General features: G+C 38.4%; 1 protein-coding gene across 3 annotated transcripts in view; it reads left to right on the top strand.

The window, feature by feature from the left end:
- The window catches only part of TTC17 (tetratricopeptide repeat domain 17), a 158042-nt gene that overhangs the window by 5700 nt on the left and 128007 nt on the right, over positions 1 to 24335 (top strand). For all 3 annotated transcript variants that reach the window (XM_007455810.1, XM_007455811.1, XM_007455812.1), the window contains exon 2: positions 22179 to 22268. In XM_007455810.1, the coding sequence (XP_007455872.1) occupies positions 22179 to 22268 (90 nt within the window). The remainder of the gene's footprint in view (positions 1 to 22178; positions 22269 to 24335) is intronic.

The following is a 24335-nucleotide window of genomic DNA, read 5'->3' as shown; positions in this document are numbered from 1 at the left end:
GTAATAGGAGTTTGGAAATATACAGAGATAAATTAAAACTGTAAATACTTTTCCCAGTTATTTATTGAACAGATATCTATTGATGGCTTCCTATTCACCAACCCACAGTGCTTTGAAGGGTATGTTCTTTCCCACTGGCTACTGTGACACAAAATTCTCATTTTTCTTTACGGTTGAGCAGAGCACAGCTCCTTCTTAACCTTCTGGGTCTTTTTGTTTTTTGTTTTGGCTCTTCCACTTCCGCTTATCTTCTAGATCAGTGGTTCTCAAACTTTGCACAAAAATAATCTGGGATCCCTGCTTAAAATTCAGATTCCCAGGTCACTGAGAGTGATTCAGTAGGTTGATGGTGGAGCCAAGGTTTCCACATTTTTATCAAACTCCTCAGAAGAGTGTGATGCAGATGGGTCACAGATCATTATGAGAAATTCAGTTTTAGATCTTGCTCTTCCTCCAGCCTTTGTTGCAGTCTTCTATTTTAACTCTCTTTGTATACCTGGGAAATGTCATCCTTTCCCAAAACTTAAGTTACCATATGTATGCTGGGAAAATCTACATTTCTTTCTACAACTCAGTTTTTTTCCTCCAGAGTTATAAATTCAAGACTTCCGTGTTAACTTTTAACTCCATGTGAATGTCCTCTAGGTACTTCAAGCTTAATATGGCCAAATCTAAACTCAGTTTTACACCTATACCTATGTCATGCCCTGTTTTCCCAAACTTAATGAAAGACACCACTGTGCATCATCTGCCTATTGGTCCACATCAGAAATCTGGTTGTCCTTTTTAATTTCTCCCTCTTCCTTACCAACAGCTTTCAGTTTTACTTTCTAATTACATCTTGCTTCTTTCGGTAGCCACTACCATTACTCATAATTCCAACCACCTAATTAATTGCCGTAGCTTCTTAACTGCACTCCCTGCTTCTAGTCTCGTCCTACTTCTAGTCCATTTTTTCCACAGTGCAGAATAATCTTTTAAAACCGTCTGTGTTTTTTTGTTTAATTAAAAAATTTGAATTACAAAAGTGATGCGTGGCACTGTAAAAATAAATACCTAACACTATGGTAGTATTTGAAGTAATAAAATGAAGTCCTCCTACCTCTACCCATTCTTACTCAGGAAAAACTACCTTTAACAGATTGGTACATATCCCAGAATATGGTCCAAATTCATTAACATGTCTTGAGATCTGGCCCTTCCTTCTCTCTAGTCTGTCTCTGCTCATCTTGAGTGCCCCACTGTCACCTCAGAATGTACACACATAATATGCTTAGTCATACTTAACTTTTGTCAGTGTCCCCAAATATGCTCTGTTCTCACTTATTTCTGGGCCTTTGTACATGTTCTTCCCCTCAAACATCTTAATCTGGCTAACTCATACTCTTCATAACTTAAACATCACTTTCTCAGGGAAGCTTCTATGATGCACAGATTTGAATAAACTGTTCTTTCACTGTGCCTTCAGAGCATCCTGCATTCCCTTATGAAAGCATTTGCCATGCCATGTTGTGTCTGTTTACTTATGTAAATGCCCTACTAGACTACTTTATGCTCTATGAAGGGAGCAGCTGTGTCCATCTTCTCTGCAACTCCAACATCTCTCACACTGCTTAATCACATAGGCTACAGTAATATCTGTTGAATGGATGATACAAGGAAGTATGAGAAATGATTCCTATTTATACCTTTTAGGAATTTACCATTGTCTGAATGAAGTCTTACGATACTCACCACTGTGGTTGTCATCAGGAACTAGCCTAGAGGAACCCTCAGACCTTCCAGGAGAGCTTTAAATCTCTAAGTAGCCCATCAGTGAGTCAGCCCTGAGGCCTTCAGAAACCATGCTGTACACAGGTGACAGCCATAATTTCAGAGATTACTCTTGCCTCTCTGTTGTGATCAGGTTGTGCCTGCCGGGGAAGTCATCCTGTCGCTGCTGACATTATATATCTAAAAGGTCAGCTCTTGCTCAGACATAAAATGTATGGAGAAGAGACAGGAAAATGATAAACAAGAAAAACAGAAAAAGGATCGGAAAGGGCTGAGGCAAGGTAGGTGGGAGCTGGCAGCTGCACTGTTGAGGAGGGATTAGGATCAGCTGTGGGCTTCAGCAGTTGTTGCAGTTTAGAAGCAGCTCTGGTGGAAGTGAACAGAAAGCACTCTGACAGTCAGGAATAAGAGGGCTTGCCAGCAAGTCAGGTCAAAAATTAGAACAGCTTTGCACTCTGAAATGTAGGGAGCTGGGTGTGAGCAGTGCCTGCATCTCAGCTGTGCTCCATGATGGCAAGAGCAAAAGGAATTCCTCTAGCCTATGGCTCTTTTATAGCCAGACACCTCAGCAGAGTTGTCTGTGCTCACAGACTCTCCTTCCTCTCTTCATATAGGTCTATTTTAAACCCATTGCAATCAGTCCTGCATCCCCACAACTCTTGTCAAGATACCCTGGGCCTTCCACATTGCAGAATTCAGTGCTCAGTTCTCAGTCATCTTACTTAACCTCTTAGCAGCCTAGCATTTGTCTTCATACTTTACTGAACTATTTTTTTACATGACTTCCTGAACATATACTCCTGGTTTTCCTTCTAAATCCCCTGCCTCTCATTCTCTTCTGCTGAATTCCTTTTTGATTCGTGAGTCTTAAATATTGGTGTGCCCCTTTTCTTCCCTCTGTACATGTGGCTCACCAGACAATCTTATGCAGTTTCATGGCATAAAATATATAAATCTGCAGTCTCTCCCTGAGCTCTAGATTCATATATCCAACTGCCTACTCAACCTCTCCACCTAACTGCCTGATAGACACCACGAATACATCCTGTGCTAAACTGACTCTTGATTTCCCACTCCACCACACCTGTTACCGAGCTTTTCAGGCCCCAGATCTTGGTATCTTCCTTGACTCTTCCTTCTCTCACATCTCATACCCAGTCTCAGCAACCTGTCAACTTACAAAATGTATTCTGAATCCCGCCATGTCTTTCCGCCTGTACTTTTACAACCCTGGTCCAGACTATCTTCATCTCTCTCCTGAACCTATGCAGTAGCCCGCTAACTGGTCTCTTTGCTTTTACGTTTGCTCCATAGGGTCTGGTCTCCCCAGATTAGCCAAAGCAATCTTTTAAAAAACGTTAAGTTTTGGTCATGCCACTCCTTGAGGGGTCTTGGGGGAAGGGAAGCAAAGAGTATCAGAAAACCTTCAGTGGTTTCCCATCACGCTTAAATAATAAAACCTAGTTTTCACCATGGCCTGTAAGGCCCTGCAGGATCTGGGACCTGGCTCCTGGCCACCTCTCTGCGCTGATGCTACTTTCCTTCTTGTGTGCTGTGTTTCAGCCATACTGGCCTTCGGGTGGTTTTTAAAGCACCAAGTTCACTTGTTTTTGGTTCGCCAAGACCTTTGCTTTTGCTCCTTCATCTGCCTGAAGCACTTTTTTGCAGACATCAACATGGCTCAGCCCTTCTCTTCTTTCAGGCCTCTGTTCTCATGTCACCCATTTTCTGACCAAGCTGTCTAAAACAGCATCTCTTTCCATCACTCTGTCTTCTCACTCTATTTTTTTTTTAACATCTTTATTGGGGTATAATTGCTTTACAATGGTGTGTTAGTATTTTTCTTCATATTATTTATTACTGGCACTATATTGTAAGGTATACTTTATTGCCTGTCTTTCTACAAGAACATAAGCTCTATGAAGGCAACAACTTTGTTTTGTTCAGTGAAGTAACCCTAGTGCCTAAAACAGTACCTGACACATGATGCACACTCAGTAAATACTGAATAAGTGAATGTCTGTGTGTGCAAGCAGTAATTACTCCTGTATTAGCTCTTGCATCTCATATCAGCATACTGAAGGGCCACCGTTGTTTTGTTTGTTTTTGTCTTTGTTTTTTAAAATTATTTTATTTATTTTTGGCTGCATTGGGTCTTCATTGCTGCACAGGGGCTTTCTCTAGTTGCGGTGAGCAGGGCCTACTCTTCATTGCAGTGCACAGACTTCTCTTATTGCAGAGCACAGGCTCTAGGGCGTGGGTGCTTCAGTAGTTGTGGCACGTGAGCTCAGTAGTTGTGGCTTGCAGGCTCTAGAGTGCAGGCTCAGTAGTTGTGGCGCACGGGCTTAGTTGCTCCGCAGCCTGTGGGATCTTCCCGGACCAGGGCTCGAACCCGTGTCTCCTGCATTGGCAGGTGGATTCTTAACCACTGTGCCACCAGGGAAGCCCCCACCATTGTTTTAATAGTCTGCAGGAGGGAGGTGCATTTACTTTAAAGGGGGCAAGCTAATTCATTCATTCTCCCTGTTACCAATAAAAGGTCTAGACAGCCTAAGACTTTTCTAAGAACATGGTATCTCTAACCCAGAGTTGTAAAATGGTGCCTAAGATAATCTACTTTCCTATTGGCTATTTTGGATATTTTACCTCTACAGCATACCTTTTATGGTATGTTCAAAGAACTCATATTTGAGATTGTGACCTTATTTAAATTAGTTGAATATTGTATAAATTTAGGTTGTCACTTTATATTTTGCTTTCAAGACATACTATTAGGAATTAACACTGTTGTGCTTCCCATATTTATTTAGTTAGTAGTAAAGTCAGTAATGAGTCTAACTTTTTTTTTTAATAAACTTATTTATTTTATTTTTGGCTGCATTGGGTCTTTGTTGCAGGGCTACTCTTCGTTGTGGTGCGTGTGCTTCTCACTGCTGTGGCTTCTCTTGTTTTGGAGCACGGGCTCTAGGAGCCCTGACTTCAGTAGTTGTGGCTTGTGGCTCTAGCACGGGCTCAGTAGTTGTGGCACACGGGCTTAGTTGCTCCGCGGCATGTAGGTTCTTCCCGGACCAAGGCTCGAACCCGTGTCCCCTGCATTGGCAGGCGATTCTTAACCACTGTGCTACCAGGGAAGTCCCATGAGTCTAACTTTTGAAAAGTACTCGTTTATGTATTTTTTTTTTTTTTTGCGGTACGCGGGCCTCTCACTGCTGTGGCCTCTCCCGCTGCGGAGAACAGGCTCCGGACGCGCAGGCCCAGCGGCCATGGCTCACGGGCCCAGCTGCTCCGCGGCATGCGGGATCTTCCCAGACTGGGGCATGAACCCGTGTCCCCTGCATCAGCAGGCGGACTCCCAACCACTGCGCCACCTGGGAAGCCCCCGTTTATGTATTTTTAACTAATGTTTTCTGTCTTCATTTTCCCTCTGAGGAACTTAGTTACTTCAATTGAAATCAGGTGACTGGCAAGAGGTCCTGCCTCCAAAGGTCAGGCCTTTCCACCTTCAGTCTAATTGCTTGGTGGGTAGTTGAGATGGGTAATTAATCTTTAGTAGAACCCAAGAGAATAGTATCAACACATGACAAAAGTGGTCAAATGGAGTCAGGAACGCTTTTATTAGAGCAAGTGTTTGCTGAGAGCTTTTTGTGTGCCTATTACTGCATTGGGCAAACTTAGCTCACTCATTCAGTGCATACTTGGATACTTTCTGTGTTAGGTACTTGAAATACAGCTGTGAGGGAGATATAGTCCCTGCCTTAGTAGAGTTTGTGTTTTATACAGTCATACATGGAAGTGACTATAATTTAGGATATCAACAGGTAACTTTTATTGTAATTAAAAACAATTTAATGTCTGTAATTCACTGAACACTTTATCCAGTGTTTTCATGTTCATTATCTCATTTGGTCATCATACATACTCAGTAAGATGTGGGTATTGATCTTCTATTAAATAAATTTGGGCAGAATGTAGTTAGACTCCTTGCCCAAGCCATGCAAGTAGGAAGTGGCAGAGTGTGAACTCAAGCTCAGGTCTGATTCTGAACCCTGTTCTCTTCTCTGCAGTGCTAAACATTGCTACTAACATAAAGAAAAATATTTCTGTAGTTTTATTTGTAAAACAAATACTCATCAAAAATTAAAATTTTTCTTTTAAAAATGTTTTTTTAATTTTAAAATTGAATTAAACTATAAAATATGTGATAATTGTTGAAAAAAATTTTCACACTATTTAGTATGTTATAAAATGAAAAGTGAAAGTTTCATAACTACCCACAGTCCTCCTTCCTGGAAACAACTAGAATTATTTGTGTATTCTTCCCAAAAGTTTCTATGCGTTTGCAAATACATAGTTCTTTATTTTATTTTTTTTTGTGGTACGCGGGCCTCTCACTGTTGTGGCCTCTCACGTTGCGGAGCACAGGCTCCGGACGCGCAGGCTCAGCGGCCATGGCTCACGGGCCCAGCCGCTCCGTGGCATGTGGGATCTTCCCGGACCGGGGCATGAACCCGTGTCCCCTGCATCGGCAGGTGGACTCCCAACCACTGTGCCACCAGGGAAGCCCCCATAGTTCTTTATTTTCAAACGCACAACTGGAAACATATTGTCTCACCGTTTTCTTCTATCCACTTCATAAAACTTAGACATCTGTCCATATCGGAAATAAGAAAGCTACCCTCTTCTCCCTTAAGATTGCATGGTATTGGGTTGTATGGGTGTTCTGTAGTTTATTTAACCAGTTCCCTAGTGACAGACATTTAGATTGTTTCTCTGTTTTTGCTATCGCAAACATTGTTGCAGAGAGTAAACGTGCTAATACGTTCATCTTTGCATGCTTCTATGCCTATATTGAGTGTATCTGTAAGATGAATTCTTTGAATTGGAATTTCCTGTTTCTAAAAATGCATATATTTAATTTTCTTAGATTTACTAAATTGTTCTCCTAAAGGACCGCATCAGGAGTGTTTGAAAATGCTCAGTATTGCTTGCAATGTGCAAAAAATTTTTCATAATCCAGTTCTAGTGAAAGACCTCTATTCCAACCATTGCCCTTAGCTAAACAGTGTTGTGATCATCAGTAGAAATATGAACAGAAAGGAACCTTCAGTTAAGTTTTTTTATCTTCATAGAAAAAGTTAAACCTTTGTCATTAACATTTATTTCACACTTGTTGGGACTGCAATAAAAGAGATTAGTCAAGCTGATTTCTTTTCCCCCACAGTTGATACTACCAGTGTTTTGATGACTAGTCAAGTTGAACTTTATTCAGTTGTCTCTTGTAGAGCAGCGATTTCCAGTACGAAATAGCAGAGTAATTTACTGGCTGTTGAGTTTGCCATCATCTGAATAATGATAAAGTTACTAAGGTTTAATTCCTGGCACTGATTTTAGTGTTCCTTTTCCAGCATTTGATTGACAAATCTGTCTTAGCTTGGGCTGCTGTAACAAAATGCCGTAAACTGGTGATTTTAAGAACCGATGTTTATTTTCTCACAGTTCTGGAGGCTGGAAATACAAGATCAGAGTGCCAGCATGGTCGGGTTCTAGTGAGGGCTCTCTTTTTGGCTTGCAGACAGCTGCATCTTGCTGTGTCCTCACATGGTAGAGAAAAAGAGAAAGCAAGCTCTCTGGTATCTTCTCTTACAGGAGCACCAATCCCATCAGGAGGGCCCCAACCTCATGACCTCATCTAAATCTGTTTACTTCCCAAAGGTCCAGTCTCCAGCTACCTAATTCCCTTTTGCCATGTAACCTAACATATTCACATGTTCTGGAGATTAGGACATAGACATCTTTGTTGGGCCATTGTTCTGTGTTCAGTATTTGCTGCTGGAATGAGAATTACTTCTGAGTTACATATAAATCACTCTAACTGTACAGCTACATTTTTTCTATGTATGTTTACAAGAATATCATAAGTACGCAAATGAGAAATATTCATGACTCTGGTGTCCTGTTTCATTTTCTTTCCTTGTAAAGTTGTAAACTGTTTGCTTTATTCATTATGTTATTTGTATATTTCTTGGCAACATAAATCATAAAATGTAGACTGATAACACTTTTATAAGAACTTGTTCCTTAGTTATTCATGTTGAAAATGGTAAATTTGCTAATCAGTTGGGGAAATGGTGATTATTTGACATGAATGTTCTAATAAAATTGGCTGCAACACTGTACGTGTTCAAATCTAGATTATAGCTATATAATATACTTCAGATACCTGGATTATTTTATGTGAGTTTAAGTATTTACAACTATGTCTTCCAAGAACTGAAAATGAGAAAGTAAAATCTAATTGAGGGTAGCTTTAGAAAATATATAAGGACATTAAAAATTCATGTGACGGTCAGGTTTCAACATTTTTGTTTATTTAAAGTTTAATTTTAGTTTGGTAACTTGGTATTCTATAAAATTAAGACTGGTTTTTAACTTTTCACTAAAATATTATACAAGTGCTCTAAGAGTGAAAAAGTCATCTTTAATAAAAATATTTCCAAATCTTGACAGTTCATAACAATAGTGTTTTATTGATCTGATACAATTAAATTTTTCTAGTAAAAGGTCTGTTTATGTTACATATTAAAGTTTTGGCAATTATTACAGCCAGCAACCTAAGTTCCTCTTAAGAGCTGAGGCTGAACTGGTATTTTGTGAACTTAACGCTTCTCTAAACCTGGAAGAAGGTGCAAGTCCATGATAGACTTGAATCCTGAAGAGAGAGTTACATGCCAAGTCAAGGCAACAGACTTTTCTGTCCCTCTAAAACTCATCTTGCTTGCCACTGTATTAGCCTGATAGGGGTCACAAAGGTGAGGGCTCCTTAGACAATCATTTGAAAATGGCAGTGAACTAGATTTATGATAAGGGTAAAAATTTGAGGTGAGAAAGGAACAAGAAAATACAATAGATGTTGCCTTTTTGAGTGTTTGCCTGGACCCATATCTGTGAGAGGAATTTTTTTCTCTGTGAGTATATAAGGAAAAGCTGCAGGATTGTTTCTCAGATCTGAGCTTATACTTGTCAGTTTGTTTATTTGTTTTAAAATACAATAAAGCATGTAGCATAGCACTCTAAAGTTTAATGTTAACAAGATGACCTGTTCATAGCACTTTAAAAAAAGAAATACTTTGTAAATTTAAGTGTACGTTCGCTGCAGAAAAAGTCAGAAAACACAAACCAGAAGAGAATAATCATCTGGAGTCCCACCAACTAGAAACCACCATTCATAAAATATGATGTATAAACTGTCAGATGGATTTTAAAAGAGAAAGATTTTTTTATAAGTACACAAAAGAGGGCTTCCCTGGTAGCGCAGTGATTGAGAGTCTGCCTGCCGATGCAGGGGACACGGGTTCACGCCCCAGTCCGGGAAGATCCCACATGCCACGGAGCGGCTGTGCCCGTGAGCCGTGGCCGCTGTGCCCGTGAGCCATGGCCGCTGAGCCTGTGCTCCGCAACGGGAGAGGCCACAACAGTGAGAGAGGCCCGTGTACCGCAAAAAAAAAAAAAGTACACAAAAGGAGAAATATATATGACCAACAAAGAGATTAAAATATATTCACGCTTTTCTGTGTCCCTAAGAGTGTATAGAAACTCAGTGATTGTAGTTAGGAATTTCAGTTGATTCAACTATTCTGGAGAAAAGCTAGTAAAAAATATAAATTTAAAAAAGCGCAGTCCTTTTAACCTAACAATTCTTGTTCTGAAGGAAATAATTTGACAGCTGTCAAAAAAATTAAGTGTAAGGATATTCATCACAATATTGTTAAAAAGAGAGCATAAATTTTAGTAGGAACCTGGGTAAATGACTTTAATATAATATTACCTACTAAATATGATCATGTAAATCTGTATTTACTGGGAAATAAGGTGGATAAAATTTAGGGAAGAATGGAGAGGGGAAGGATACAATACAGTAGATATATTATCTGATTTTTATAAAAATATTTATCTACATAGCTATATATGTATATATTGATAAATGCAGAGAAGTTATCCTGACATGATATATGTATATGACAGGAGATATATCTGAAAGTGAGATTTCAAGTCATTTAACTTTCTTCTTTGTATTGTCTATAATGTGTTTGTTTTTATAGTAACATATATATTTAGCTTGTAAATCAGAAAAAAAGATTATTTTTAAGTTGAACTTTCTTAGAATTAAGCAATGAAAGGACAGAGAGGGCTAACTTTGTCTACGATACAACGAACAACTTAACTCTCAGAAATAAGTAGCCACTGCTAATTGGAGCCTTGGTTTAATTTGACAGATTGTTTAAAAGAAGCTTTTAACTGTAGCTTTGGAAATAGTCCCTTGCCTAAAGTGAGTACAAGTTTATATGGGCAAATTGAAAGAATGATAAATTCATTCATTTGAATATCACATTACTTCAGTGTCATAGGTTAGGCTGGTTAAAAGTGATACTTTTATAATAATGTTAAATCTTTTATAGAGGTAGGATTTGAAAAGTATAAGGAATTTTTAGAAGTCATTAGGTTGGGTGCCCTCAGTTTATAGATGAGAAAACAGAAGCCCTGACAGGGAAGGTGATTTGCTTAAGGTCACACAGCTGGTCATAGTCCTGTCAAGGACTTATTTTTTCCTGATTCCTGGTGGCTTAGCCTCTTTACCTCCTTTCCAGGTAGTCATTAGTGAGCCATAATGCCTTAGGAGATAGAGAATCTACCAATGTGATATCAGACACTTTCATCAAACAATCATCAATGTTTTATGTACATAACGTGTACCTGAAAGCACATTAAGTACTGAGGGTAGAAAGAGGAATACAAAAAAAGTTTGTTTTTTTTTTTTTCGGTACGTGGGGCTCTCACTGTTGTGGCCTCTCCCATTGCGGAGCACAGACTCTGGACGTGCAGGCTCAGCGACCATGGCTCACGGGCCCAGCTGCTCCGCGGCATGTGGGATCATCCCAGACCGGGGCACGAACCCGTGTCCTCTGCATCGGCAGGCGGACTCTCAACAAGTGCACCACCAGGGAAGCCCCCAGTTTTTTTTTTTTTGGAAAGATAACCATATAATAATTAAACACTGTAATAAATGCTAATACTGAAATATGTATAAAATACTATGGGAGCTCAAGAGAAGGATGGTTTCAGAAAAGAAATGTCATTTGAGCCAAGTCATTTGGCGTTCATCAAAAGCATAGGAAGAGAAATGCATTCCAAGTAGAGGAATTAGCACGTGCAAAGGCACAGAGGCTCATAAAAGAGCCAAAAGGATAAGAAGATACCCGACAGGGACTTCCCTGGTGGTCCAGTGTTTAAAAATCCATCTTGCAATGCAGGGGACGCCAGTTCGATCCTTGTCAGGGAACTAAGATCCCATATGCCACAGGACAACTAAGCCCGCGAGCTGCAACTACAGAGTCCACACGCTCTGGAGCCCATGGGCTACAACTAAGACCCGACACAGCCGAAAAATAAATTATTCAATTAATGAATTAAATAAAGAAAGAAGATACCCTAGACAGAGGGCCTCAAGAAATTTAGGCAGAGGTTTATCAATAGCATTAAGACTTTCAGTTTTGAAAATTTTCATTGGAATGTTTGGACAAATTCTTTTTTTTTTAACATCTTTATTGGAGTATAATTGCTTTACAAAGGTGTGTTAGTTTCTGCTTTATAACGAAGTGAATCAGTTATACATATACATATGTTCCCATATCTCTTCCCTCTTGTGTCTCCCTCCCTCCCACCCTCCGTATCCCACCCCTCTAGGTGGTCACAAACCACCTAGCTGATCTCCCTGTGCTATGCGGCTACTTCTCACTAGCTATCTATTTTATGTTTGGTAGTGTACATATGTCCATGCCACTCTGTCACTTTCTCACAGCTTACTCTTCCCCCTCCCCACATCCTCATTTCCATGCTCTAGTAGGTCTGTATCTTTATTCCCATCTTACCCCTAGGTTCTTTATGACCTTTTTTTTTATTTTTATTTTTTTCTTAGATTCCATATATATCTGTTAGCATATGGTATTTGTTTTTCTCTTTCTGACTTAACTTCACTCTGTATGACAGACTCACTACAAATAACTACAAATAACTCAATTTTGTTTCTTTTTATGGCTGAGTAATATTCCATTGTATATATGTGCCACATCTTCTTTATCCATTCATCTGTTGATGGACACTTAGGTTGCTTCCATGTCCTGGCTATTGTAAATAGAGCTGCAGTGAACATTTTGGTACATTACTCTTTGTGAATTATGTTTTTCTCAGGGTGTATGCCCAGTAGTGGGATTGCTGGGTCGTATGGTAGTTCTTTTTGTAGTTTTCTAAGGAATCTCCATACTGTTCTCCATAGTGGCTGTAACAATTTACATTCCCACCAACACTGCAAGAGTGTTCCCTTTTCGCCACACCATCTCCAACATTTATTGTTTCTAGATGTTTTGGTGATGGCCATTCTGACTGGTGTGAGATGAGATCTCATTGTAGTTTTGATTTGCATTTCTCTGATGATTAATGATGTTGAGCATTCTTTCATGTGTTTGTTGGCAATCTGTATATCTTCTTCGGAGAAATGTCTATTTAGGTCTTCTGCCATTTTTGGATTGGGTTCTTTGTTTTTTTGTTTTTGAGCTGCTTGTAAATTTTGGAGATTAATCCTTTGTCAGTTGCTTCATTTGCAATTATTTTCTGCCATTCTGAGGGTTTTCTTTTTGTTTTGTTTATGGTTTCCTTTGCTGTGCAAAAGCTTTTGAGTTTCATTAGGTCCCATTTGTTTATTTTTGTTTTTATTTCCATTTCTCTAGGAGGTGGGTCAAAAAGGATCTTGCTGTGATTTATGTCATAGAGTGTTCTGCCTATGTTTTCCTCTAAGAGTTTGATAGTGTCTGGCCTTACATGTAGGTCTTTAATCCATTTTGAGTTTATTTTTGTGTATGGTGTTAGGGAGTGTTCTAATTTTATACTTTTACATGTAGCTGTCCAGTTTTCCCAGCACCACTTATTGAAGACGCTGTCTTTTCTCCACTGGATATTCTTGCCTCCTTTATCAAAGATAAGGTGCCCATAAGAGTGTGGGTTTATCTCTGGGCTTTCTATCCTATTCCATTGATCTATATTTCTGTTTTTGTGCCAGTACCATACTGTCTTGATTACTGTAGCTTTGTAGTATAGTCGGAAGTCTGGGAGCCTGATTCCTCCAGCTCTGTTTTTCTTTCTCAAGATCGCTTTGGCTATTCAGGGTCTTTTGTGTTTTCATACAAATTGGGAAATTTTTTGTTCTAGTTCTGTGAAAAATGCCAGTGGTAGTTTGATAGGGATTGCATTGAATCTGTACATTGCTTTGGGAAGTAGAGTCATTTTCACAATGTTGATTCTTCCAATCTAAGAACATGGTATATCTCTCCATCTATTTGTATCATCTTTAATTTCTTTCATCAGTGTCTTATAATTTTCTGCATACAGGTCTTTTGTCTCCTTAGGTAGGTTTATTCCTAGATATTTTATTCTTTATGTTGCAATGGTAAATGGGAGTGTTTTCTTAATTTCACTTTCAGATTTTTCATCATTAGTGTTTAAGAATGCCAGAGATTTCTGTGCATTAATTTTGTATCCTGCTACTTTACCAAATTCATTGATTAGCTCTAGTAGTTTTCTGGTAGCATCTTTAGGATTCTCTATGTGTAGTATCATGTCATCTGCACACAGTGACAGCTTTACTTCTTCTTTTCCAATTTGGATTCCTTTTATTTCTTTTTCTTCTCTGATTGCTAAGGCTAAAACTTCCAAAACTGTATTGAATAAGAGTGGTGAGAGTGGGCAGCCTTGTCTTGTTCCTGATCTTAGTGGAAATGGTTTCAGTTTTTCACCATTGAGGACGATGTTGGCTGTGGGTTTGTCAAATATGGCCTGTATTATGTTGAGGTAAGTTCCCTCTGTGCCTACTTTCTTGAGGGTTTTTATCATAAATGGGTGTTGAATTTTGTTGAAAGCTTTCTCTGCATCTATTGAGATGATCGTATGGTTTTTCTCCCTCAATTTGTTAATATGGTGTATCACATTGATTGATTTGCATATATTGAAGAATCCTTGCATTCCTGGAATAAACCTCACTTGATCATGGTGTATGATCCTTTTAATGTGCTGTTGGATTATGTTTGCTAGTATTTTGTTGAGGGTTTTTGCATCTATGTTCATCAGTGATATTGGCCTGTAGTTTTCTTTCTTTGTGGCATCCTTGTCTGATTTTGGTATCAAGGTGATGGTGGCCTCATAGAATGGGTTTGGGAGTGTTCCTCCCTCTGCTATATTTTGGAAGAGTTTGAGAAGGATAGGTGTTATCTCTTCTCTAAATGCTTGATAGAATTCGCCTGTGAAGCCGTCTGGTCCTGGGCTTTTGTTTGTTGGAAGATTTTTAATCACAGTTTCAATTTCAGTGCTTGTGATTGGTCTGTTCATATTTTCTATTTCTTCCTGATTCAGTGCTGGCAGGTTGTGCATTTATAAGAATTTGTCCATTTCATCCAGGTTGTCCATTATATTGGCATAGAGTTGCTTGTGTTAATGTCTCATGATCCTTTGTATTTCTGCAGTGTCAGTTGTTACTTCTCCTTTTTCATTTCTAATACTATTTATTTGAGTCTTCGGTTTTTTCTTGATCAGTCTGGCTAATGGTTTGTCAATTTTGTTTATCTTCTCAAAGAACCAGCTTTTAGTTTTATTGATGTTTGCTATCGTTTCCTTCATTTCTTTTTCATGTATTTCTGATCTGATCTTTACGATTTCTTTCCTTCTGCTAACTTTGGGTTTTATTTTGTTCTTCCTTCTCTAATTGCTTTAGGTGCAGGTTAGGTTGTTTATTTGAGATGTTTCCTGTTTCTTAAGGTAGGATTGTATTGCTACAAACTTCCCTCTTAGAACTGCTTTTGCTGCATCCCATAGGTTTTGGGTTGTCGTGTTCCATTGTCGTTTGTTTCTAGGTATTTATTGATTTCCTCTTTGATTTCTTCAGTGATCACTTCGTTATTAAGTAGTGTATTGTTTAGCCTCCATGTGTTTGTATTTTTTACAGATCTTTTCCTGTAATTGATATCTAGTCTCATAGCGTTGTGGTCAGAAAAGTTACTTGATAACTATTTCAATTTTCTTAAATTTACCAAGGTTAGATTTGTGACCCAAGATATGTTCTATCCTGGAGTATGTTCCATGAGCACTTGAGAAAAATGTGTATTCTGTTGTTTTGGATGGAATGTCCTATAAATATCGATTAAGTCCATCTTGTTTAATGTATTATTTAAAGCTTGTGTTTCCTTATTTATTTTCATTTTGGAGGATCTGTCCATTGGTGAAAGTGGGGTGTTAAAGTCCCCTACTATGATTGTGTTACTGTCAATTTCCCCTTTATTGCTGTTAGTATTTATATGCCTTATGTATTGAGGTGCTCCTATGTTGAGTGCATAAATATTTACAGTTGTTATACCTTCTTGGATCGATCCCTTGATTATTATGTAGTGCCCTTTTTTGTCTCTTGTAATAGTCTTTATTTAAATTCTATTTTGTCTGATATGAGTATAGCTACTCCAGCTTTCTTTTGATTTCCATTTGCATGGAATATCTTTTTCCATCCCCTCACTTTCAGTCTGTATCTGTCCCTAGGTTTGAAGTGGGTCTCTTGTACACAGCATATGTATGGGTCTTGTTTTTGTATCCATCCAGCCAGTCTGTGTTTTTTGGTGGGAGCATTTAATCCATTTACATTTAAGGTAATTATCGATATGTATGTTCCTATTCCCATTTTCTTAAGTGTTTTGGGTTTGTTATTGTAGGTCTTTTCCTTCTCTTGTGTTTCTTGCCTAGAGAAGTTCCTTTAGCATTTGTTGTAAAGCTGGTTTGGTGGTGCAGAACTCTCTCAGCTTTTGTTTGTCTGTAAAGGTTTTAATTTCTCCATCGAATCTGAATGAGATCCTTGCTGGGTAGAGTAATCTTGGTTGTAGGTTTTTCTCCTTCATCACTTTAAATATGTCCTGCCAGTCCCTTCTGGCTTGCAGAGTTTCTGCTGAAAGATCAGCTGTTAACCTTATGGGGATTCACTTGTGTTTTATTTGTTGTTTTTCCCTTGCTGCTTTTTTTTTGTGTGTGTGTGGTACGTGGGCCTCTCACTGTTATGGAGCGCAGGCTCAGTGGCCATGGCTCACGGGCTCAGCCGCTCCGCGGCATGGGGGATCCTCCAGGACCGGGGCACGAACCCACGTCCCCTGCATCAGCAGGCGGACTATCAACCACTGCGCCACCAGGGAAGCCCCCTTGCTGCTTTTAATATGTTTTCTTTGTATTTAATTTTTGATAGTTTGATTAATATGTGTCTCGGTATGTTTCTCTTTGGATTTATCCTATATGGGACTCTGTGCTTCCTGGACTTGATTAACTATTTCCTTTCCCATATTAGGGAAGTTTTCAACTATAATCTCTTCAAATATTTTCTCAGTCCCTTTCTTTTTCTCTTCTTCTTCTGGGACCCCTATAATTCGAATGTTGGTGCATTTAATATTGTCCCAGAGGCCTCTGAGACTGCTCTCAGGTCTTTTCATTCTTTTTTCTTTATTCTGCTCTGCAGTAGTTATTTCCACTATTTTATCTTCCAGGTCACTTATCCATCCGTTCTTCTGCCTCAGTTATTCTGCTATTGATCCCTTCTAGAGTATTTTTAATTGCATTTATTGTGTTGTTCATCATTGCTTGTTTCCTCTTTAGTTCTTCTAGGTCCTTGTTAAATGTTTCTTGCATTTTGTCTATTCTATTTTCAAGATTTTGGATCATCTTTACTATCATTATTCTGAATTCTTTTTCAGGTAGACTGCCTATTTCCCCTTCATTTATTAGGTCTGGTGGGTTTTTACGTTGCTTCTTCATCTGCTGTGTGCTTTTCTATCTTTTCATTTTGCTTATCTTACTTTTTTGGGGGTCTCCTTTTTACAGACTGCAGGTTCATAGTTCCCGTTGTTTTTGGTGTCTGTCCCCAGTGGCTAAGGTTGGTCCAGTGGGTTGTGTAGGTTTCCTTGGAACGCGCTTAGTGAGTTCAGGGTCCAGACGCTGCTCCTCCCCTCTGGACAAATTCTAAGTGCTACAGATACAGCTTGATCCAGGGCTCAAACAGTATAACCAGAATAGGTTTTTCTCTGTCTTCATTTGTTTACTTCTTTTACCCCATTCTCAGGCCCACTGTGGTTACAGGATGGCTGTTCCCCAACAGCTCAAACAAAAGTTCTGGATTAGGGACTCTTTAGTATAAGCTAACTACTTGGTTAATGTCCCTTCTCAGAAATAATCACCAAGATACCAAGGAGAAGGAATCCACTGATCAGGCTTCCCATGTGGGGAAGGATGCTTCCATCCAAGCAAAGCAGGTATTTTGCCACAAAAAGGAGATTGTAGGTACTGGATAGGAAAAACTGTAAATACTAAGTGGGGTCATTTAAGGTAGAGGTGAAATCTTGGTTGCTTTGAATATTTTTATTTATGTTTTCCATCGTATTGTCTCAATATTTAAATAATCTAAAACTCTGAATAAAAGATTTAAATATTCCATCACATTTTTAACCTAAGGGAAATTCTTTTTTTTTTTTTTTTTTTTTTTTTTTTTTTCTTGCGTTATGCGGGCCTCTCACTGTTGTGGCCTCTCCCATTTGCGGAGCACAGGCTCCGGACGCGCAGGCTCAGTGGCCATGGCTCACGGGCCCAGCCGCTCCGCGGCATGTGGGATCTTCCCGAAACGGGGCACGAACCCGCGTCCCCTGCATCTGCAGGTGGACTCTCAACCACTGCGCCACCAGGGAAGCCCAGGGAAATTCTTTTTTAATGATTATGGCATAAGATTTCATTAATCAGTTTCAAACTGCTGATGGGAATAGAGTGAGTTCCCCATTAACAGTGCTTTCATGTACTCATTTGGATACCATTTTTTTAAAATAACAGATAAAAATATTCATCATATGTGAAGAATAAGTTGCTTATGAAGGGTGGAGCTAATGTTACAGTAGAAAAGTTCAGTTTCTCATCCTGAAGGACCAGTGGAAAGTGATTGATTTTGTAGAACTCAAACATGTTTATTTCGTTAGATTGATTATTTTGTATTTGGTGTGTGTCTTTTAGCTGCACCGTGTGGCTTGTGGGATGTTAGTTCCCTGACCAGGGATTGAACCCACGCCCTCAGCAATGAAAGCTCAGAGTCTTAACCTCTGGACTGCCGGGGAATTCCCTAGATTGGTTTTTTAAATTTAATTTGTTCAGCCTTTGTTTAACTTGGCAGTGAAGTCATTACCTTTATATAGTGACATTTCCATCCATTACCATGTGATTTTACTGAATTCACAGAGGTAGAACTCCAGATTAGAAGTGCAGGAGTCACCAGTATCTTGGTTAGAGATGACAGCGTATGAAAATGAACTTGTTATGAGTAAGATATTTACTGTTGTTATATACAGTTGGGTACATGTGCTTATGTAATATATTAAAAGGAAAATAAAATTGAATTGTCTTACATAATTTGTCATTTTCTTTATTAAAATAAATTGCTATGGTAACAGTGAAACTTTGTTTACCTGGAAGTCTTAAGAAAATGAATCATTTTGAATAGTTGAATTCCATTATAGCTAATTTCCAAATACATGGTCAGTTTTTCCCTGCAGTTTAAATTTTGCTCTAAAATGTATTTCATGCTTTCTCACCTTAAGTACAGCACATTGAAGATAATTTCACTTTTTCTTTTTTATTCAGATCATTATAAGCACCATTTACTGTGCTGTGCAGCAATGGAAGATTGTTTGTCCTTCGTGAAAAAGCCATGAAGTGCTTTGAGATCCTGTGTATGCACTGTATCGTTTTTTTTTTTTTTTCCTTGCGTTATGCGGGCCTCTCACTGTTGTGGCCTCTCCCATTTGCGGAGCACAGGCTCCGGACGCGCAGGCTCAGCGGCCATGGCTCACGGGCCCAGCCGCTCCGCGGCATGTGGGATCTTCCCGAAACGGGGCACGAACCCGCGTCTCCTGCATCGGCAGGCGGACTCTCAAGCACTGCGCCACCAGGGAAGCCCTGCACTGTATCGTTTTTAACCTACCTCTCTGTAATGTCTATCGCTCTTTGCCCTTGGACTTACAGCAGCCAATTCAAATGCTAAAGGTTTTGAAGGGATAGTACCATTCCTTCTCACATTGTATATAAAATAGGAGTACATACACTGCAGATATGGACTCCTAGTGCGCCTGGTTCATAGAGGCTTAATAAATTTTAATTAGTTGAATGGATGTTGTAGCATTTACAGAGTTGTCAAACATCTTAGCAGACATGTTAAACTTCTTTCGTAATCTTCTAAGGAGGAGAGGTATTTGAAAGGAGAGAAATTCAAGCTGATTGGCATTTGCCAAAGATAATTAGCATAAAGTCTTGAAATTTAAGAATTTGAAAGTACCTCAATAAAAATGTGTCAGGCTATAAATCTCCTGTAACCAACCCTAATCTGGCAGAGATCCATGCCATTTGCTGCCAAGTCAAAAAGAGAAACACAGCTGTTAAACTGTCAGTGGAATCCCTTCCTTCTGCTAATAATTTTATCTTTATACCTTCTCTAGCTACTGTATCTTTGTTGAACTAAATGCTTCAAGGAAATGAAAAGTACTTTCTCACAATTGAATATGGGCCAGACCCATGCTGGTTATGTAGTATCTTTTTAATCTAAAGCTAAGATTATACTTTAAGTATTTATCTAATGTAAATCTTCCTTTGTCTCATTCTGTCATTCCTCTCCAAATGTTAGGTAATCAGACTGGTTGGGTATTTTGGAATGGGAATGTCATACTCCCACATTCCTTCTCCCTCCCCCAATTTTTTTCTGAAAACCTCATTTAAATATAGAGAGATGGGGCTTCCCTGGTCGCGCAGTGGTTGAGAGTCCGCCTGCCGATGCAGGGGACACGGGTTTGTGCTCCGGTCCACGAAGATCCCACATGCTGCGGAGCAGCTAGGCCCGTGAGCCATGGCCACTGAGCCTGCGCTCTGCAACGGGAGAGGCCACAATGGTGAGAGGCCCGCGTACCGCAAAAAAAAAAAATAAAAAATAAAAAAATAAATATAGAGAGATGTATTAAATCACTACCTCTCGATGTCTGAGATACAATGAAAAGAGAAGCAAAAGCTTCCACACCTCATTGAGAAACACCTAGCGTTTTGCTTGTAGGCCTTTGCCAGGTTTGACTGTTTGATAGAGGAGATTCACAGCTCAGGTGGTCAAGTATAGGCCTTGCTATTATATTTTTAGTGCCTTTTAAGTTCAGACTGCAGTTTTAATGTTAATTCCAGTATAGTAGGAAAGCCAGGGGAAGCACTGAAGGGATTTTGTCATAAAAGAGAGACCACGGGAGATTGTAATTATCCATAACTGCATAATGATGATTATGTAGTTCAGACAATTGCAGTGAAAGTATGAGTGGAAGTTAGTCCAGACTAGCATCTCTTTTTCTTGTGGCATCTCTGAGATGATAGAATGAGGAAAGGCAGATGAGTTTTATATGCAGTCCCCCAACATCACCCAGTGTTATTGTGCATATTATTAAAGCAACCATTGAACTTATTTCATTTTGTTTTTATTCCCTCTTTTTAAATATTTATTCTCTTGGCCATGCCGCACAGCTTGTGGGATCTTAGTTCCCCAACCAGGGATTGAACCCGCACCCTGGAAGTGAAAGCACCAAGTCCTACCCACTGGACCATCAGGGAATTCCCATTCCCTCTTTTTAAATTTTTGTTTTTTCAATAGGCTTGTATTCACCAAGGTCTAAGCAAGGCTATCTTCTGCACTTAAAAAGCTAGTTCTAAAATTTGAGCTGGTGTCAAGTTCTTAGAGATTATAGAAAGATTCTTAAAGATGTTATGGAAAACCCCGAATGAACTTTTTGGCCAACCCAGTAGTTTCTTCTCAAAGTAGAACTTCTTGAAGAGCTAGTTTATAATTTGACAGTCCAACACTAAGGGATAGCAGGAACCTCATTTCATCTCTTAGACTCCAAGGCCACTGTCTTAGATTTTCTTGAAATTCAAAAAACCCCGTGTGTGTGTATGTGTTGTTTTTTCCTTATTATAAACATATTATGTGTGCATTATAGACAGTTTAAAAATATACAAGTGTATAGGGCTTCCCTGGTGGTGCAGTGGTTGAGAGTCCGCCTGCCAGTGCAGGGGACCTGGGTTCGTGCCCCGGTCCGGGAGGATCCTACGTGCCGTGGAGCGGCTGGGCCTGTGGGCCATGGCCGCTGAGCTTGCGCGTCTGGAGCCTGTGCTCCACAATGAGAGAGGCCACAACAGTGAGAGGCGTGCGTACCGCAAAAATAAATAAATAACTAAATAAATAAATACAAGTGTATAAAGTAAAAGATACAAATGTACCTCTCTTCTTAATCCCACTTCCCCAAAGAAATCACTGTAAACCAACTTAGTTTTGTGCATATACAGACATGTATACATCTATATCTTTAAAAATGTAATTTCTTAAAAAAAGTATAGCACACTTATTATTCTTCATTACTTTTAGTTAATTATACATGGTGAACATCTTTCCATGATAGTAGATCTCATTTTTCTGTATCCCATTCCACTGGACAGTGGCTTTCTCTGTTCCCTCATTGCTGGACTTAGGTTTGTTGGGTCTTTTGTTTGTTTTTTGCAGCTAAAGGTAATATAGTGAGCATCCTTGCATATATCTTTGCCCATTTAAAGAATGCCTATAGGATAGTTTCCTAGAATTTATATTCCTAGGTCAAAGGGTATGTACTTTTAAAATTTTGATATATGTTGTCAAAGAACCCTCCAAATAATAAGTTTATAAGCCTGCTACCAGCATATGAGGGTTCATTTTTCCTACATATTCAACAACATAGTTGCTTGTTTATGATTCAGAAACAAGAATTGTAAACTGTAAGTCTCAAGGTTATTTTATATTATCTCTGATTTACGGCTTCTGCAAATAGCCTGCAAAATAGATGCTTTTCGTATTTTTCTTTTTATTGCCGCCAGACCTGTTCAGATATGGAATGTGCTATCAAGACAAAGCAATTTATTTTTATTAGTATAGGTATAAAATATATTTTAAGGAATTTACTTTATCATTCATTTCCAAATACTTCTCTTGAATATTTCTTACATGACTAGTCAAGTCAGAATATTCACTTTGAAAGCTTGCTCTTTCAAGTTGGAGTTCAAGGGACAGCTCTTGAACCTCTCATTCTCTTTGCCGAAATTTACATGTTATCACTTTTGAAATACCCCTTGAGTTTACTGAGCGCCTAACACTGATTATAATGGTGATAGAACAATAATTTAAGGCATATCCAAACAAACATTAATGAAATCTGAGCTTTATTTATCTATTGTTTGCTTGCTTGCAGGTGGATTCACCTATGAACCTGAAGCATCCCCATGACTTAGTCATATTAATGAGACAAGAAACAACAGTTAACTACCTCAAAGAACTGGAGGTGAGGCAACTGGACATGTCATATGCAGCTGATACTTGTTGCATTTCACAGGAGCTGTTGTGTTCAAAGAACAAGTAAAGCATGCTATTTCTTAAATCTTCTGACTTTTACAGGAATATTCAACTTTCAGATTGTCCTTTTTTTTTAAATCAGAATGCCATTTGAGCAATAGTAAGAGAAACAGACTAACAGAGCCTGGGTTTTATGTCTCGTTTTTTAAAATTTTTTTATGATTACCTTTTGTTTATTTTTTTAATACAGCAGGTTCTTATCTGTTTTGTACATATTAATGTATACATTACATGTCAATCCCAGTCGCCCAATTCATCCCACCACCACCAACCCCCCTCCGCCCCACTTTCCCCCCTTGGTGTCCATATGTTTGTTCTCTACATCTGTCTCTATTTCTTCTTTGTAAACCGGTTCATCTGAACCATTTTTCTAGATTCCACATGTATGTGTTAATATATGATATTTGTTTTTCTCTTTTATGCCTTGTTCTTGACTCACTATATCCTTGAACAAAGTTTCCATGTATAAATTTTACCATCAAGTATGAAAAGGCATTATTTCAGGATATTCTTGGAAGGAGAATTTGGGTAAAATATCAAAAGGAAGAATGGTTTGAATACCTCATAAAAATATAATTTTGTTAATTCCCAGGTAGTAAAAACTAAGGTCTTGGTATTTTGTGTTCTTATGATTGAGGTGAAGAGCATTCATCACTTTGCATCTTGAAAACTTTTTTTTTCATTTTTATTTTATATTGGAGTATAGTTGATTAACAATGTTGTGTTAGTTTCAGGTGTACAGCTGAGTGATTCAGTTATACATATACATATAGCTGTTCTTTTTCAAATTCTTTTCCCACACCTTGAAAACTTGATATTTATTAGTGCTAATAAAATCTGACCTTTCTGTTTCTATCATTGATTTTCATAAACTGATTTTTCATAGTAGCAAAGAGTATTAACTATTTAAAAAATAGTTTCTTTTTTCTCTCATGAAACCTGTTCTTAAAAGTTACAGTGTAAATTGAATCCACATTTTAAGGAAACTTTAAGTTGCAGAAAAAGTAACCCAGTTTGCAAAATAAGATTTAGAAAATTATTGGGAATAATAATAGTCAGAGTCTTTGAGCGCTAGAAGGAATCATAAAGGTCATCCTCATTTTAGAAGCAAGGAAACAATTAGACCTAAAGACAGTGAATTGCCTGATTTTCACAAAACAAGTTATGGCAGAACCAGACGCAAACGCCTTATCTCTCGGCTTAAACCAAAGGTAAAACCAGGTAGCCATTCATTTTCTAGTTAATGTAAAAGTTCTGAATTTCACTTATATAAATTCAAACTGGTACATCTATCAACAGTAGTAGTTGTAATTGTATATTTTTTAAATTTCTGTAAATTAAGAAGGAGGAGCTTTTAGCACATACTAACCAGCTGTGTATAGGTAGTAGCACTTTAGGGATATTTATAAAACTTGAACACCTCACCATTTTTTAAATAGTATCTCACCTTGTTCCTACCAGTTTTGTCACTTATAAATTTGGAAATGTTGATTTTTATGAATACTAGGAAAAAGACAATAGATATATTTATTGGGCTTCATGCTTGGAAGCTTAAACACAGTGTTCAGAAAGATGCAGTGGTGCAGAAAGTAGTTTTTATTTTCAGATGCATAGACACCATTATATATGTTTATTGTTATCTCTCTAAGCAGCAGTATTATTTAATATAAAGAAAGGTGACTTAAATCAGAGTATGTGTAGGGGGGAAATGCCATTTACCAAGTCATTGAAAATGCAAATGAAAAATATTGACCCCACCAATTTTTGATTAAGGTAGTGTAATGAGTCTATACTTAGTTTTTACTTCTGCTTCATATACATAGCAATGACAGATAAAAAACAAAACAGAAATCAAAATAAAATATAGTCAGGCCTAAACACAACATAAATATCTCCATAGACCAGAAATAGAACAAAACAGTAAGTTGAGAATGTAGCTGAAATTGTAAACCTGCTGGTCTCAAAGGCCAGGAACAGGCTCTGGTGTCTGGTTGTT

Source organism: Lipotes vexillifer, unplaced genomic scaffold (assembly GCF_000442215.2).
Source record: "Lipotes vexillifer unplaced genomic scaffold, Lipotes_vexillifer_v1.1 scaffold977, whole genome shotgun sequence".
In the NCBI taxonomy this organism is placed as follows: Eukaryota; Metazoa; Chordata; class Mammalia; order Artiodactyla; family Lipotidae; genus Lipotes; species Lipotes vexillifer.
The sequence above is the reverse complement of the archived record's forward strand: the minus strand, read 5'-3'. Positions and strand labels throughout refer to the sequence as shown.